At 40.9% G+C, this 15,838-nt stretch overlaps 2 protein-coding genes across 12 annotated transcripts; one reads left to right on the top strand and one right to left on the bottom strand.

The window, feature by feature from the left end:
• Positions 1-1,715: 1,715 nt before the first annotated feature.
• Positions 1,716-9,372, bottom strand: leng9 (leukocyte receptor cluster (LRC) member 9). 5 transcript variants are annotated; one of them, XM_040117768.1, is made up of 9 exons: positions 8,978-9,372; positions 8,587-8,701; positions 8,102-8,254; positions 6,183-6,276; positions 5,785-5,915; positions 5,302-5,628; positions 4,987-5,170; positions 3,997-4,123; positions 1,716-3,894 (listed from the first exon to the last, which is right to left on the bottom strand). In XM_040117768.1, exons 3-9 carry the CDS (start codon positions 8,250-8,252, stop codon positions 3,232-3,234), a joined length of 1,677 nt encoding a protein of 558 aa, XP_039973702.1. In that variant the 5' UTR covers positions 8,253-8,254; positions 8,587-8,701; positions 8,978-9,372; the 3' UTR covers positions 1,716-3,231. The 5 variants fall into 5 exon arrangements, with proteins under 5 accessions (XP_039973702.1, XP_039973701.1, XP_039973704.1 ...); XM_040117767.1 differs by lacking the exons at positions 8,587-8,701; positions 8,978-9,372 and adding an exon at positions 8,390-8,568; XM_040117770.1 differs by lacking the exons at positions 8,587-8,701; positions 8,978-9,372 and adding an exon at positions 7,788-7,878 and having other exon boundaries at positions 8,102-8,216.
• Positions 7,591-15,614, top strand: flcn (folliculin). 7 transcript variants are annotated; one of them, XM_040117775.1, is made up of 13 exons: positions 8,177-8,304; positions 8,415-8,476; positions 9,801-10,013; positions 10,217-10,375; positions 10,504-10,725; positions 10,850-11,016; positions 11,133-11,224; positions 12,205-12,368; positions 12,571-12,684; positions 13,930-14,053; positions 14,196-14,321; positions 14,807-14,909; positions 15,010-15,614. In XM_040117775.1, exons 3-13 carry the CDS (start codon positions 9,801-9,803, stop codon positions 15,215-15,217), a joined length of 1,692 nt encoding a protein of 563 aa, XP_039973709.1. In that variant the 5' UTR covers positions 8,177-8,304; positions 8,415-8,476; the 3' UTR covers positions 15,218-15,614. The 7 variants fall into 7 exon arrangements, with proteins under 7 accessions (XP_039973710.1, XP_039973711.1, XP_039973712.1 ...); XM_040117776.1 differs by lacking the exons at positions 8,177-8,304; positions 8,415-8,476 and adding an exon at positions 7,591-7,657; XM_040117777.1 differs by lacking the exons at positions 8,177-8,304; positions 8,415-8,476 and adding an exon at positions 7,598-7,667.
• The last annotated feature ends 224 nt before the right edge of the window (positions 15,615-15,838 follow it).

Below are 15,838 nucleotides of genomic sequence, written 5' to 3'. Positions count from 1 at the left end.
CTACACTGTGGCTGGCTATTATATTACATTTCACTTGATTGATGATCAATCTTTACAACCATATCAACCACTGAGCCATAATCGACAAGAGAGAGATCAGTCTCTTACCTCTGTCGCTTGTGTTGGGAGGTTTCTCTCTCCTCCTGTCTCTTCTCTTTGCCCGTGTCCGTGAAATATTTACCCACTCAGAGAGGTATACTGCCAGCCATCAACGCTTGATGCTCTTGAAAAAACATCATCCTGAAAAAAATGGCTTGGAGACATACCAACAATATGTCAAAATGGAAAAAAGAAGGGGAAAAAATGAGCCAATAATTCTTGCAATAATTAAAATATTAAATTGCCAATAATTGTATGGTTGTCTGGTGACAGTGGAGAGGTGCTTGTGTTGATGGATGGTAGAGGAGCTCTCAGTGAGAGCGAGTGAGTGTGTGATGGGGGGGGGGGATTAAGATTGAGGAGACACCCCTAAGGGACTCTTTGTCGTTGCATTGTAGCCCTTCGTAGCTTTACGCCCAAGTAACTTGACAACACGGCAGCAACACGATATTGCCCAAAGATAATTAATCTGTTAACGGGGATTAGCGGGTTCTAACCCCTCACTCACTTCACACCGAGATACCAGAGGCACACTCCTAACACCGACCCCCACCGACATCCAGACACACTCCCATCAACCTGACCAATCTCTGTCCAGACTACTAGACTGAACCCTGGCCAGATTACTGAGAGAAACAGTAAAAATGCAGAACTGCCAGCCAACTCTCGGCAGTAAATAATAGTGAAAAGAGATTTAAAAAAAAAAAAAAACACTCACATGTTGGATGCAAAATTGTGAACTCCTGCCTATGGCAGCACTGTTAGGCTGCGACGTGTCGAGAGCTAATTTGAAGTAGAGATGCACATAAAATTAGAGGGAGAGAGGCGAATAACCACACATAGATGAATATGGGGAGAGGGAGATGCGGGGAAAAGCAACATGAAATACTGAGGGCAAAAAAAAAAAAAGAAAAAAAAAGTGGGTTCCCAGGGAGTGATGCTGAGAAAAAAGAGGGAGGGAGGGAGAGAGATGGAGTGAACAATGAATAGAGAGGGGGAAAGCAGCATGCAATGGATTTGTAGGCAAAACCAGTTTTCAGTGGAGGCTGCAGAACAGTATCAACACTGATTCAGTGACAAGGAAGCAGAGGAGAACATGCAACAACATGACAGAAGTGATGAGAGTGTACTGATGGAGATGCTGCCTGAGTGATCTGAGGAATGCAAATTGGAGATGTGATGGTAAAACACAGCAAGAAAGAATAAAAAGAGTATGGTGTTTGTCTGCCACTGGAGAAAGGGGGGCAGAAGCAAGCGAGCAAAGAGGGAGGGGGCGGCGTTAGTTTTTCTGTGTCACTGAAAGGGAGTGGGGGAAGGGAGGCAGGGAGATAATGCGAGCCAGGGAGCAAACAGTAGAGAGCCAGAGAGCATACTCACTGACTCATGTAGCCTATGTAAAGTGTATGTGTGTATCTGGTAGGAAGAGGGGAAAGAAGACAGAAAATTACATTATGTATGCAAGAGTTGCTCATGGAGCATTTACGCAGCCACCGTGTGTCTGTATGTTAGACCACAGCAACAGAAAGCGTACTGCATCCAGGCCCTCCATCACTCCACTGAGAAAATATCACCACTCACAGGATTTAAAAGAACCAAATCTATATTTAATGTCTTTGACAATTTCGTGCTTGTAATTCATTGTAAAAATCATACAAAGTCATCGTTCTTGTGGACGCACAGTCAAAACAATATTCATATAACAGATTGTATAAATCATGGAATTATGAGCTGCAGAAAACAGCTACTTTGGTTAATTGATGCCTGTAAAGAAATCATAATCTCTTCCTCTCATAAACAATTTATGTATCCTGTATACACCTTTATGGCAAGTGCATATGTCCTGTCTGTAGTAGTAAAACATAATCAAAGATGCCCAAAGTGGGGCCTGGGGCCAAAGTTGGCCCCAATCACCTTATTTGGCCCACCTGATAATAAACAGAGGGGAAAAAAGAAAAAAAAAGACATTTTTCTTGAGGCATTTTTTTTGTATTTCAAGGAAGTAGGTATTTTATTCTACATGCCCCATAAGTTAAAAGACTCAGAGCTGATGACACGTGAGCAATTACATCATCCTGTACAATAACTTGCATTGATTGCAAAAGTACACATCAAACTCATGTGTTTCCTCCTGGATCTCAAGGCTGATTTGACACAGGTACACATCCAAGATGTGATTTGTACTCTTTAGTTTAACCAACAATGAAAAAAAAAATTCCATGTTACTATAACATAAGACAAAGTAAAGCAGCATCAAGCATGTCGTCACAATGAACAAGCTAGAAGTAGGGAATTTTTCGCATTTTACTTGATGTTAAATCGATCAGCAAAATGGTTGCAGATTAATTTTCTATTGATCAACTAATCAATTCATTTACTGATCATTTCAGCTCTAATTTTTAAAAAAAAATTTTAAATAGCAAATGTGGATTTTATAATGTTTAAATCTTTCATTTCTATCAACTAAAGGCAACAATTAAGAGGACTGATGAAACTTTGCATTATAACATAAAAAACAGACTCGGCACTAAAGAATTTTGAAGAGTGAGGTACAATTAATGTCGTAGACCTTCATGCAATCTCTGTTTATAGTTTTTATATTCTTCCGTTCAGCCAGGTAAAGAAAACAGCTGTGCTCTCAGCAAGTTCTGGATATATTGTAGCAGCTTGCATTATGAATTCCCTGTATTATGTGTTGGCTCCACTCATTTCTCATCTTAAAATATCAATATGATGTATAATGTAGACCCTTAACCGATTAAAATGCACTTGTTAGGGAAAACACATTTTTAAATCATATTCTAATTTAAGTGTTTTGGGACTATTGTATTCTTCTGCATCTTAATACTGTTCAGTATAACTGAACATAGGGTGTTTACCTCTGTCCCGTAGCTCTGCATCAAGTATCCCTTTATGCGCCTTAGGCACTTTTATAAAAATATCTTTAATAGTGCATCATCTCTGGGAAAAAAAAAAAAAAAAAAAACTAAGTTAAAAAACTCAAACACAGACATTAAATTTGGCTGATAAGGCTGCATGGCTAGTGCAAATCGAGCTCAGTGGTATTGCACCCAGTCAGATGTCACATAACAACATACATTGTAGTGTGTGCATGTGAAATGGCTCACTCTTCTATCATCGGAGAGTTACTGTGCACACGGTCTCATAAAAACCATCTCCTCTGGAACTGCCCATGGCACAAAGATGTAAGGTGTTAACTGGTAGGCGGCCAAAATTTAAACCCTTCCCCACCTTCAGGTCCCCCACCCCATCAAAAATCCTCTCTCCCTCCTTGTCCTCTACTTTGGCCAGAGTGAGGTGGTAGCGCGTGTTGTAGGAGTCCCTGTGGAGCCAGCCCTCCTTCCTGTACGCTTCCTGCAGGCCGCTGTTGAGCAGCTGGAGGTGCAATTGAGGCTGGGGGTTCAGGAAAAGCACCTTCCCATTGAAATGTTTCAACTTCACAGGAAAGGTCACAGCTACAGGTGGGTTGCGATCCAAATGGGCAAACTGGCGGAGGATCTCCCCTGCAGTGGCTACCTCAGCTGGGCCGTGCAGCACCAGGAGGCAAAGGGTGACATGAAGGCTGGAGGCGGTCTCCCAGTGACAGGCAGAGGAGGGTAAAAGGGAGGTGATCTCCTCCTGCAGCTGCTGGAAACAGGAGAGGATAGCAGGAGTGTTGGCCCTGAAGGCGATGAAGTGGGTGGGTCGTTTTTTTGGGGGGCGACCACCACGTTTCTCCTCTCTCTGCTCCAGAGGTGCTGATGGATTCTGGCTAATGTGCAGGGCTCCAAGATAACTCTGTGTGTAACAGGAGAGGAACATAAAGAGGATCACTCTGTTAAACCTGAACTGTAATGGCAGAACAAGAATGTATTTCAGGATGACCTGTGCCATACTCACAGAAGCATCTTCGTTGCCTTCCGTTGCCATTTCTTGCCATTCTGCCAAAGTGTCTTCTTCTCCCTCCTCTTTTACAGTCACCCCCTCCTTTTGGGAAGAGGACATTTGGTCTGTTGAAGCCTTAAGTCTGAAATCAAAGCAGGTGTGTAACGTTACTCAAGAGGCAACAAAGTAACTTCTGAGATAGTTTTACGTTAAAGCTAAACCGTGGAAAACAAAGACAGTCTGATAAACATAAATCTCCTAAATGTAAAATGTCTTACATTCTCCAAGTTCTAATCCTCTGTCCTTGTATTAATTGTTCAGTTATCTTAGTGTTATATATGCCAAATATATGTCACAAAAATCATGTTCAAGTATTCTTATATCAAAATCCCTCCGTTTTCGTGTAATGCATTATAATATATTTTTTAAAGACTTGTCTTGAACTCAGGGATGTATAGATGAATTCATCCAGTCCAATGTGATTCGGGGCAACCAATGAACTGTGTCCATCATATATAACCACACTTGACCTAGGGCTCGTGGGTCGTATTAGCTATCAGATTGATATCCTGGGTAAGGTGTGTGTGTTTGGATGTCAGTTGGCAAAAACTTTGTTCAAATTTTAAAAAAGGTGTGGTTAAGGATTCATTTTTTCATTTCCCCCTCTGCCTACTGATCTAACAATGAAGGTGAGGAAGGTGTGGGTGCAGGTGAATTGTCGTCTACGTATTAAGACAGCATATTCTCTAAGTGATACCAATTTTTGAGCGCTCCAATCACATGTCAGGATCTGTCATAAATTGCTCTGGTAACTACACCCCACACACACATATTCTGGTTTACATTACTGAAGCTAACAATGCTCTAACTTCCATTTCACTTCGACTTTAAGTTGGCATTTTTTACAAACAGGCTGAGTATGGAACATGTAGACACTAAAAATGCTATTTTGTTCTGTACAGAAGTTCTCGGATAAATTTAAAGGGACGATAATGAACATCAGACCTTTTTGCAGCTTCCTCCACAACACATGCTCCTCGTGATTGCTGTTGTTCTTCCTCCAGATGTGTGTTCCCAGCATGAGTACACTCTTCTGTTACACTCCCTGCCTGCCCACTGACAGAAGGTGGCTGCTCCTCTGTTGTTTCAAGGGAGGCTTGTTGTTGTTCTTGGACTTCTGTGTTCATTTCTTGTAAAAACAAGTGGTTGTATTCAGTCAGTGTGTACATTGTGAGTGTACTGGTTTTTGTATATTTTGTCTATGTAAGTATACATTTGGTTGTGTGAAAGGTGGGGTAGCAATAAAGGGCCCTCTCTTACGCTTTACTTCCTCTTCCCTTCCAAAGGGGGGAGCCAGAGATTGACCGGTGGAGCCAAAAACTCTGTCAGTTCTGCTGTGGCGGTCCCAGACGCGGTGCCCTCCATAGGTGAAGTACTGGATCCGGTGTCTTGGAAGGGCCAGTTCAGAAGAGTAATCACAGTCGCAGGGGTTGGTGTCCCAGTTAAAGTCACAGAAGGGGCGCTCCATCACACCTAGGAAGCGATCCACATAGCCCACTACAAATTCTGATGCGTCAACTGATGGGTCCCACAGGATCCGAGAGATAACGTCATCTGCTGTGCGCATACGAGGCTTTTTGTTCACTTCTGTGAGACAATGACATATTTATTAAAAAAAGGGATGTAACGTATTAATGTCGGGAAAAAGTTAGTCAAGACTTTAAAAAAAAAAAAGGTTCACTGGCTTCTTAAGAATATGTTGTCTATCATAGGATTTAGGAAACTAGCTAAATATACATTGACCTTTTCCCTCGTATTCTGGCTTTTGTGGGTTGTTCACTTTGCTTTTCTTCTTGTGTTTTTCCATCTTTTCTCCATCCGGTGTGTCAACCTGATCAGGAGATGCAGCCCCTGAGTCATCCTGTGATGGATCACTGAGAAATGAAGGCAACAACAGTGGAAAAAATACATGTGACATACAAGTCTAAATTCCATTTGACACAGATAAACCTTTATCTATGATATATAAACATTTTGCGGCACCAATATTTAGCCATGGGTAATTTTTTAACCTTTGTCTGTGCTGCAATATGAGCAGGAACTGACATTAGAAATAAAAAATACATGCAGATGGATCTTAGCTATAAGGATCTATATTATCCCGTTGGTGAGTTTGTCTTAACAGGGTAAGAAAATCCGACCTGTGAGACAAACGACATCTGTGTCCAAAATGACACTTTCCAATCAGGAAAAACTGGCACACGCTGACTCCATCCTCAGCCCGTTCTGCTGACTCTGTAAATGATAGAGCAGCAGAGAGAAAGACAGAGTAAAAGCAAAAGTAAGCGGGGCAGACGCGCAATTAAACTGTAATCAAAGTCTGTAAGGAAAGTCGGCAGCCTTTCAATTTCGGTTCAACATTTAAATTACCTCAGAAAAGTAACACAGCCACAGTTAGCAAATTTTGCAAACAGCAACCCCACGTAACACGGGCAGTCTGGTCCATGGGAATTTCCCAGTTATCTACGTATGTTTTGACTCAAAACTGTTTATGTGTTCATTCGACAGGTGATGTCTAGGTCCAGCTCCATGAAAAAGTAGTAAAACATCCACAAATATAATTTCCCCAGACTTCTTCTATAGCCTGACCCGGGCTATGAGGTGGTGCGGCTGAGAGGACAGAGATACCAAAAATATCTGTCTGCCAGTTTAAAGCAGTTTTCACTAACATTGGAAATACCTACAACAACATGGCAGGATCTTCTCAGATTAGAATGTTGACCATTTACTTAAGCCAGCAAGCAGGATAAATGAAAGTAATAATTCGCAGTATAATATTAGATCCATTCTTTGAGCAGGAAATATGTTTCTCCTGTTTGCTTCTGCATGTATTTTCAATACATGTCTCCTACAGTGTATGAGCCTCCGTGTCAGTGAGATATGTTTGTGTTCCAGATGACGGTGTCGCAACCCGGTTAAAGACTGGACAAAAGAGCGGAGACCACATGAGTTTTAACTAAAACTACGTTTATTTTACAGAACTGAAAAGTAAATGAATGTAAAAAAAAAAAATACAACAAGGCCAAACAGGGTGGAGGCCAGGAGAGAGAGAGAGAGAGAGAGGCTGGCTGAGTGCGACCAGCTTATAAAGTGCAACCAGACCAGGTGAGCTGAATCTCACTGATGACCCAACTCCACCCATCAAGTTCCTGCAAGGAGAGGCATGCTCAGAGAGTGTTGTTGTGCCCTCCCCTAGGCTAACTAACACACAACTAACCATATGAGGTCAACCCTAATCTTCAGGCAACTACTGAGGGGGGGTATATATTCACTTGAATGCCACGGATGTGATCCCAAGCGTATAAGCTCTACCCACTTTCACTGCCACTTCAAAAGATCATGTTGAAATAATCTCACTATTAGAGATTTCTATTAAAACCTAATGGGAGAAAACTCCAGTAACCAAACAGTCCACCAAAATGAACAATGGAGTAACACTTCAGATTTTTATCTTAAACATTTGAATGTTTGATATTACAATTAACTATTTAAAATCAGAAATAAATGATAAAGCTGTAATATCTTCCTTTCCCCCAAGATAGCACTGGCTGGCATGTGGGATAACAGCAAGAGACTTTTATGGAGTCTTAATTGCTTCCAGACATAAGAACTCCAGGTGACTGGAAGTAAATAATACTTATGATTTTAATTATTTCTTGGAAAGCTTATTTTGATTGGGAACCACTTAGACAATTAAAAACAGCTCATACCTCCTACCAGATTTGGAGCTCAGAGTCAATACTTACAGCTCTTAACTAATTTCCTGATTCCAGAAGAACACCTTGGACTGACATTAAGATACTGGCTGAAATGGCAGAAGTTGGCTCACGCATTCAGCTGTCAAGATTAATGGCAGGGATTATTGCTATATGAGAACAGAATCAAGAAGTTACCAGAACTTGCTCACAGTTACAAAGAAATGTATCACAGACTGAGGAATTTGATTGCAGTTACTGATTCAGACTGACTCAGAAATATGGGTTACCCGCAGTACTATGGTGTTTTCATAAGTGAAACATTATATGCACTTACATACGTAAAACCAAACAGGGTGATTTACCTGCTGTGGAGTTTAGGGTGGATTTAGCACCGTTAAGGTCAGCTGGGACCCCTGCCTCTGGACTGAGTGTGTCTTTCAAGTGGGTCCCATCATCTCTGCGGTCCTCTGGTGAATCTGAGGGCACTCCTGATCCGTCTGATGCCATGCTCATATCTGTGATTTAAAAGGCGACGCTGCTTCAGAAAAGTGTGCTGTGTCCCTGTGTAATTCGCTACTATACCTTTGGCTTTGCTTGAAAAGACAGAATGACAATGTAAAATCTGATACTCCTAAAACTTAAACATTTACTTCTCTCTCTTCTCTGCCAATTTAGGTGCTGCGGAAGTGGTTGGCTAGTGTTCATTACCATAAGCCTTTCGTAATTCAACAACTTCGGTACAAAAAATAATCGTCATATTTAGATAAAACAATTACAACATAAAATCATCCTTACAAATCACTTGAAAATTATTATTATTTTTTTTTTAAATCTTTGATATACCTACCGAAGCAGACAGTCCTGACTTTTTATCGTCGTTTGACCCCGAGTTTGTGGGCTCATAGGGAAGTATGGGTAATGTAGTTTTAATTTGTCTGTCATCGAGGATGCCTTTGTGGAAACTTAACACATACGTTAACATACGTTATGTTATATTTGTTATATTGATACTGGCAACGTAGTCGGTCGTTTGTGGACTCTCCTCTCGCTTTGATACTACTCGACATCTTAAAAAAAAAAAAATGAACGGTTAAAAAAAAAAAAGTAATACAGTTAATGCCGCGTTCACGTGATATCGTTTAAACTGTAATTACGAGCAGCAGAGTGACAAAAAACATTCAAGTCAACCACTGATTTATAATTTTAATTTCGAGTCGGAGATAGGGAGATTTACTTACAGCAATTTATTTTCCCATTTGGTGGAAAGAGGTACAGACATGTCAACAGTGTATTGGTAGAATGGCTGCAAATGCACAACCGCTAGCAGTTACATCAAAATTAAAATTCAGTGTCAGTTAATTTCACAGGAGCTATACAGTCTTTCTATGTATCTGGTATTACTTGGTAACGAACTGCTACAAAAACGTAACACAACAAAAGAAGCTACTTTTAGGCGGTTTGTCTGATGTGACTACAATGACAGCACTAGGGATGACCACTTTAAACCAATGTCTGACACTCCCAAATCAGGGATTGGCGGCGGTTTTCACCCGTTTTTTCCATTCGGTCGACGTTCCGTGAATGCAGCATAACGGCCATGCGTCACTTGTGCTCGAGCGCGTGACTCTCCTTCACGTGACGCGACCTGTTGTTTTGAGTTAGGCTAACAGCTGCACATTGAGAAAACACAGCAGTAAAAGGAAATTGTAGAAAGCCTAAATCTGAGACACTGAGAACCACTCATCTGAGAAACGGACTAAATTAAAAATGGAGGCTGTTTTATACCACTGTTTTAATATGCCGTTTTTTTTAATATAACGGCTTTCTTGGACACTGCCACCAATGAATTGTCCTGTAAAGTAGCTTTGAGTAATCATTTGTTGTACTTGGGGCTTCGCTAAAGGTAAGACTATGTTAGTATCACTTATAATGGCCAAATGTTGACACTAGAGCAGCCTATTACGGAGAAACAAATTTGATAAACGAACTTTTAATTTCCACATCTAAATCACACATATTCAACACAACAAATAATAAGGAAACTTGTTCTTTCTCTTTCAGATGAATGCTCTGGTGGCTCTCTGTCACTTCTGTGAACTCCATGGCCCTCGGACACTGTTCTGCACCGAGGCACTACACCCTCCATCCCCGACCCCTTCATCCCAGGCAGGGGTCCCAGCACCTGGGGACAGGGACCGAGACGGTGACCGGGAAGGTGAAGGGCTGACCATGAGAGCCAACAGCTCAGCCACACAAAGAGGAGAAATGTGTGAGGTGAGCGGAGGCGGGCAGACCGAGGACAGAAGGTCAACTCACCGTGACGTTACCAGATATTTTTCTCAATATGACCTGATTCACCCTTTTCTCTACTTGTCTTCCACATTACACTCTAGCTAGAACTTTCTGGTATGTAGGGGAGTCCGTATTGTTGTCATCCGTCTCAAAGTTGTCATTTTTCTCTTCTCCCTGCCTCCTAGGGATGTCGATCTCTACCTGCGTCTCACCCAGGCTTTGTGAGCATTGATGATGAAACAGGCATACGCTTCCTGAGCCACCAGCATCCCAGGCAGCCACAGCTTTTCAGCGTGGTCCGCCAGGCCTGTGTACGCAGCCTCAGCTGTGAGGTAAACAGTGACGTACGTCTGCATGTATGTGTGTGTGAGTCACACATCTCATGCGCCCAAAATCAACATGCCCAATTGCTTACTCCTCTGTCTTTTCATATGCTTCTTCCAATTTTCCAATCTTCTGTTTGTTTTGTCAGGTGTGTCCTGGCCGTGAAGGGCCAATTTTCTTTGGAGATGAGCAACACGGTTTTGTGTTCTCACACACCTTCTTTATCAAAGACAGCCTGGCCAGAGGCTTTCAGCGGTGGTACAGTATTGTCATGGTAGCCATGGACAGGATCTACCTTATCAACTCCTGGCCATTTCTGTTACGCCACCTTAGACTCACTATACAGAGCCTGCAAAGCACAGCCCTCAAGGTAGGGCACAAACACAGACACTACATCCCTTTATTCCATTTATTCATATAGACATATGAAGTCTTATTCCACAGGTATGTATCTATCAGAACACCTAATGTCTTGATATTGTACTCTGCATCAGGTGTTTGACAGTGAACAAGGAGTTTGCCCCCAGCGAGCTGTGAGGATGAACAGTGTGTTTTCACCTGCAGTTTTCCCACACCAAAGGAGCGGCAACGCAGCCCGATCCCTAACTTCTCTTACCCAGCATCCCAACCTCTGGGCCAGCCTGCACTCCTCCTTTAGCTGGTGAGATGATAAACAGGCAGTCTCACTATGAAATACGAGCTGTTGTCTCTTTCTGTGTGAGTAGTTTGTAATCACTCACCCGGACACGCTGTTGTGTGTTTTCCCCTCATTTCCAGGCTGCTGAAGGCCTGTGGTAGTCGTCTGACAGAGAAGCTGCTCGAGGGGGCCCCTACTGAGGACACACTGGTGCTCATAGAGAGACAGACAGGTAAACACATTGTCCATAATTAAAGAGGATGATTATTCTAGAGCACAGAACTTCGTATTTACCCAACTAATATTTTGTGAGCCCTACAACTGGGTAAAAGCTGAAGACAAAAAAAATGTCATATGACAATTTATCATACAAAAAGAACATATTTTAACTGGGCAATGCTTCAACACGTCTTGCGTTCCACCTGAGGTTTGGCCTCGTGATGAAGGGGTATTAAGTAGATATCATGTGTTTACACAGTGTGTTCTTGTTTTTATCATCAGTCTGAAAAGTTTCCTCTGAAAGTCTGATTCACTGGGTTAAGTCACTTCCGAGACATTCTGACCAGAATAAGGGTGATTCACTTTACAATTGTACTCCCAATACTTGGCCTTTCCAGGCAGATTTTACAGAGTTTTAGACAAGATTAAGAAAGTGATAAAAAAAATTACATTGATATCTCACAGTCCAGCATGGCTCTTAGGTTTTGGAATTGCAATATCCCGTTTTCTAATGTTAAAGATTATTTACTTACAATATTATTTCTTTATCACTTTTAAAAGTCACAGCTTCGAAGTGTAATACACAAGACAATATATTTTTTTTAAAACATCAAGATTAAAAAAAATTATAAGTACAATTAAAATGCCAATTTGTACAAATGGGTTTTTAAAAAATATTTTTTCTGATGTTGTACAGACTCACTTGATCTGATACTATGAGGGACACTGTTCCATCATGTGCTAGCAGCATTCTATTAGTATAGATACTGAAATTAGTCATCGATAAGAGGTGAAGTTATAAAGAATTGATTTTGTTTTAGAAAAACAGGATGTGTAATATCATGTGCACATCACGTCAAACTCTGCATATATAGAGTGTAATATTAATCCAGTCATTTCCAGGAAAAGAATTTCCCACATTTGTGGTGAGCCTTGCGTTTAAAACATTCGGTCATCGCTATTTTTGTTTTAATGACACTGTGTTTCCAACAGAACAAGAGGAGGAAATGAGCTGCTGGGAGGGAGCAGAAGGAGGAACATCAAAGTCTCAGCGGCACCATTCAGAGAGTGAGCTGGGCCACGACCTCATGTGTGATGATGCAAAATTAGATGAATTACCTGGTCCAAAGTTTAGGTCACTGAGACACTTGAGACAGGTAAACTTACGTATTTTTTATGTAAGTAAACAGAAAAATGAAAAAAAAGGAGAATAAAGGGGATGAAAATGCCCCTTTTTTTGCAAGAATTTATAGTTTTCTTGCCTTAATCTGACACATTTTAGTCAATGATGATTCAAGAAATGAATATACATACTGTATCTGTGCGCTGATGTACAGTACTGTCTAACTGTTTCTGCAGGTCCTCGGGGCTGCTGAGTTTCGTCAGCTAGCATGGCATGTGCTCATGGGAAATCAGGTCATATGGAGAGGAGCACACCCGGGGCTTATCCAATCAGCGTTTACAGTACTCAAGGTACTCTTCTCTACTGCTGCATCCATGTCTGCCTCACTAGGGAAGATAGTGTTTTTATGATGCAGGTAAAAAGGAATTAGGACTTGTAATTAGTGACAACACCTGTGAGGGTTGTGGTTAGTTGAGCCACGGTATAATATTGTGTCAATAGTTAAATGGAGCGTAGAATTACACACCAATCATCTAACACTAAACATACCTGTCTTATGTTATTAAGGTTGGAAAGATTACTTTTAAAATGTAAACCATTAAAGGTTACAAATGCCATTATAAGATTGTAAGAGATATACAGTCATTTTGATATAATACCAGCCAACTGTTTCAGTTATTTCTCCATAAAAATATCTTTGTTTTGTTAACTTTATTAAATTTTAAGGTTTTTTTCTATCATCCAATTCTTGCCTGAAGACATGTAATTATTTAAGCTACCGTTACACACCCTGAAATTTTCTTTGCCTGTACATGCTTTCCATGCTTACCTTTTTATGCAAGATACGCAAAGGAGACAGAGCATGTTATTGTTTTCATTATATGATTGTTGTTGTTGTTGTTGTTGTTGCTTTTACCTTTTCTAGTCCTTTGAAGTGTTTTTATTTCCTGTGATGATTCTGATAATTTTTTTGATATATGTTTTCAACATAATTGATAACAGTTACACTGTTGCATGTTTTCTGCTACTTCGTAGGCCATTTTCACAGCAGACATTTTGACCTATCACAGTAGGAAAAGTACAGGTGTTACTAATAACATGTGCGATGGCTCTACTGGTTCTATTCAAGTGTCCCTCTAAGCTGAAACAGTGAAGTGCTTAACGGAATACAGCCATCAGTAAAGTTATTATTTACACCTGTGTTTTTTCCTACTGTCACATGTAAAAATGTCTGCTGTGAAAAAGGCCTATTCCATACTGTATGTCAGTATTTAAGACTAAAGCCCCAGTACACACTTTTTTTTTTTTTTTAATTGTATATTTGTACAACTGTACAAATACACAGGTAAGCAGGTTCAGGTCAGGACCTTTCATGGTTATTTTTCGTTCACAGTGTTTGGTGACCTCAGATCATTCCCAACACAGCTTCACCCAGCTTGTCCTGAGCAGAGGTCTAATCAGTCAGAATCCTTGAAAACGTCCAGTGTGGGGGTCCAGGGCTACTACTGATAACTTCAGCTTACTTTGCTAGATAAGAGATAAATTGCTCTTCATGGCACTTTTCTAATCTGGATCTCTGTCCTTTCTTCCACCAGTCTCTGCTCCCAGTAGGCTGTGTGCGTTCTGTACCTTACAGTGCTCAGTACGAGGAGGCCTACAAATGCAACTTCCTGGGTCTCAGCCCAGATGTGCCCATTCCGACCCATGTCAGCTCCTCAGGTACAAGAGAGTCTCTGAAATCACACTATGATACATTGTAGTATGAAACCTCAAAGACAACTTCTGTCACAAATTGTTTGCTTGTACCTGCAGTTCACGTGTTGATTTTACCTTCCTTTTTTTTTTTTTTTTTGTCCTGTAGAATTTTCAGTGCTGGTGGATGTCAGCACAGAGAGAAGCTGTCAGATCTCCTATGTAGGTGATGATGATATCTGCTCACTTTATCAGTTCCTCATCACCAGTGCCAACACACAGCCCACAGACAGGGGTGAGCATACCTACCTGAATTTATAAATAGTCACTGTATGTTTGCTGCCATTTTCAATGTAAGAAAAAAAATACACCCTACTTTGCCTCTTGCACAAACCTTAGAAAAGGAGAGCACATAACTTTGCAAACCCCGCACTTTAAAACTAAGCTTTATAAGAGAAGATTTTTTGAAATCACAATACACATAGTGGTGGCTTATATGGGCCAGATTTATTTTTTTATTCAAGAGCAGTGGTGAGTTTGAAAGTAGGGAAAATGTTCAGACATGACCCATCCAAATCAGAAGCTAATCAGAACACCAGAAATGATTTGTTCCTTGGCCCACAGCCTGTCTTTCTACCAACTTTCATTCAAAGCTTATTTATTTAAGTTATTTAAGTTGGCAGGAAACAGGCGAAGGCCAACTTTCATTGGAACTAAAGAATAATGGTCACATGATGAATTTAAAAAAATTTTGATTGCATCTTTACACTCTTTCTCCAGGTCCAACATTACTGAACAAGCTTGAGGTAGCTCTGTCTAATGAGAATTTGTCTGTGGACGTCGTATCTCATTGCCTGCTGTGTCTGAAGGAAGAGTGGATGAAGTGAGTAAAATTCAGTCTTGATGAAGACTACTTGGGTTTAAGTAAGATTTCACCATTTTGCATAGGAAAGCTTTCTCATAGCTACTTTTCGCTCTTTCAGTAAAGTCAAAGTACTGTTCAAATTCTCCAAAGTGGACGGGCGAGGGAGGGAGGACACCCAGAAGGTTCTGGCCCTCCTTGGCGCCACAGGGCCGGGCGAGGAAGACAACGTCAGGCTGCTCAAATTCTGGATGACTGGACTCAGCAAAACCTACAAGAGTCATTTAATGACAGCTGTCCGAGGAGGGGAGAGGAGCCCCAGCCAGTGACAAAGAGAAAGGGGGGGGGGTTAACAGGAGGTGAAGAAAAGGTAGATGGTGGGAGGGGGATTTCAGAAGAAAGGAAAGTGAAAGCAAAAAACTGTTTTGTCAACTTGTGGAATGCAAGAGGACGTTGGTTTGATGACAGAGATGCTTTGGCCTCCATTACTGTCTTTTAAGTAATGAGAAATTTATTGTATACCTAACCCTGATTATTAATCTGCCCAGATTAACACAGTCAGTTGGGATAATGTATGAGGGTTTTTGTTTGGCAAAGGGGATTACTGTAGGAAACCACCGTGTACTAATATGTTAAGTTTAACTTAATACAAAGAGGCTTTGCACTTTTTCAAATTTTACTTTTACTTTTTTCACTGAAGTTTTAAAATTAAATAAATTAATGTGAACAGTCAGTCTGATATCTTTTTTTTTTTTTTTTTAATTCCACAACTGGCTCCATCTTGTGGCAAAGAGAAAGAATAAAGACGGAGTCACAGTGGAGTTGTCGGAGGAGACCAGCATTTCTGTGCCAGTTCCCACTCACTTGTTTAAGTGGCTGTCAGCCAATAAGTCTCAAGTGGTGTAAGACAACACTTTTAAGGTTTTTGTGGTGTTCCAAAATGTACCAAA

Source organism: Xiphias gladius, chromosome 22 (genome assembly GCF_016859285.1).
Source record: "Xiphias gladius isolate SHS-SW01 ecotype Sanya breed wild chromosome 22, ASM1685928v1, whole genome shotgun sequence".
Lineage (NCBI taxonomy): Eukaryota > Metazoa > Chordata > Actinopteri > Istiophoriformes > Xiphiidae > Xiphias > Xiphias gladius.
Note: the sequence above shows the minus strand (reverse complement) of the source record. Positions and strands in the feature narration are given on the sequence as shown.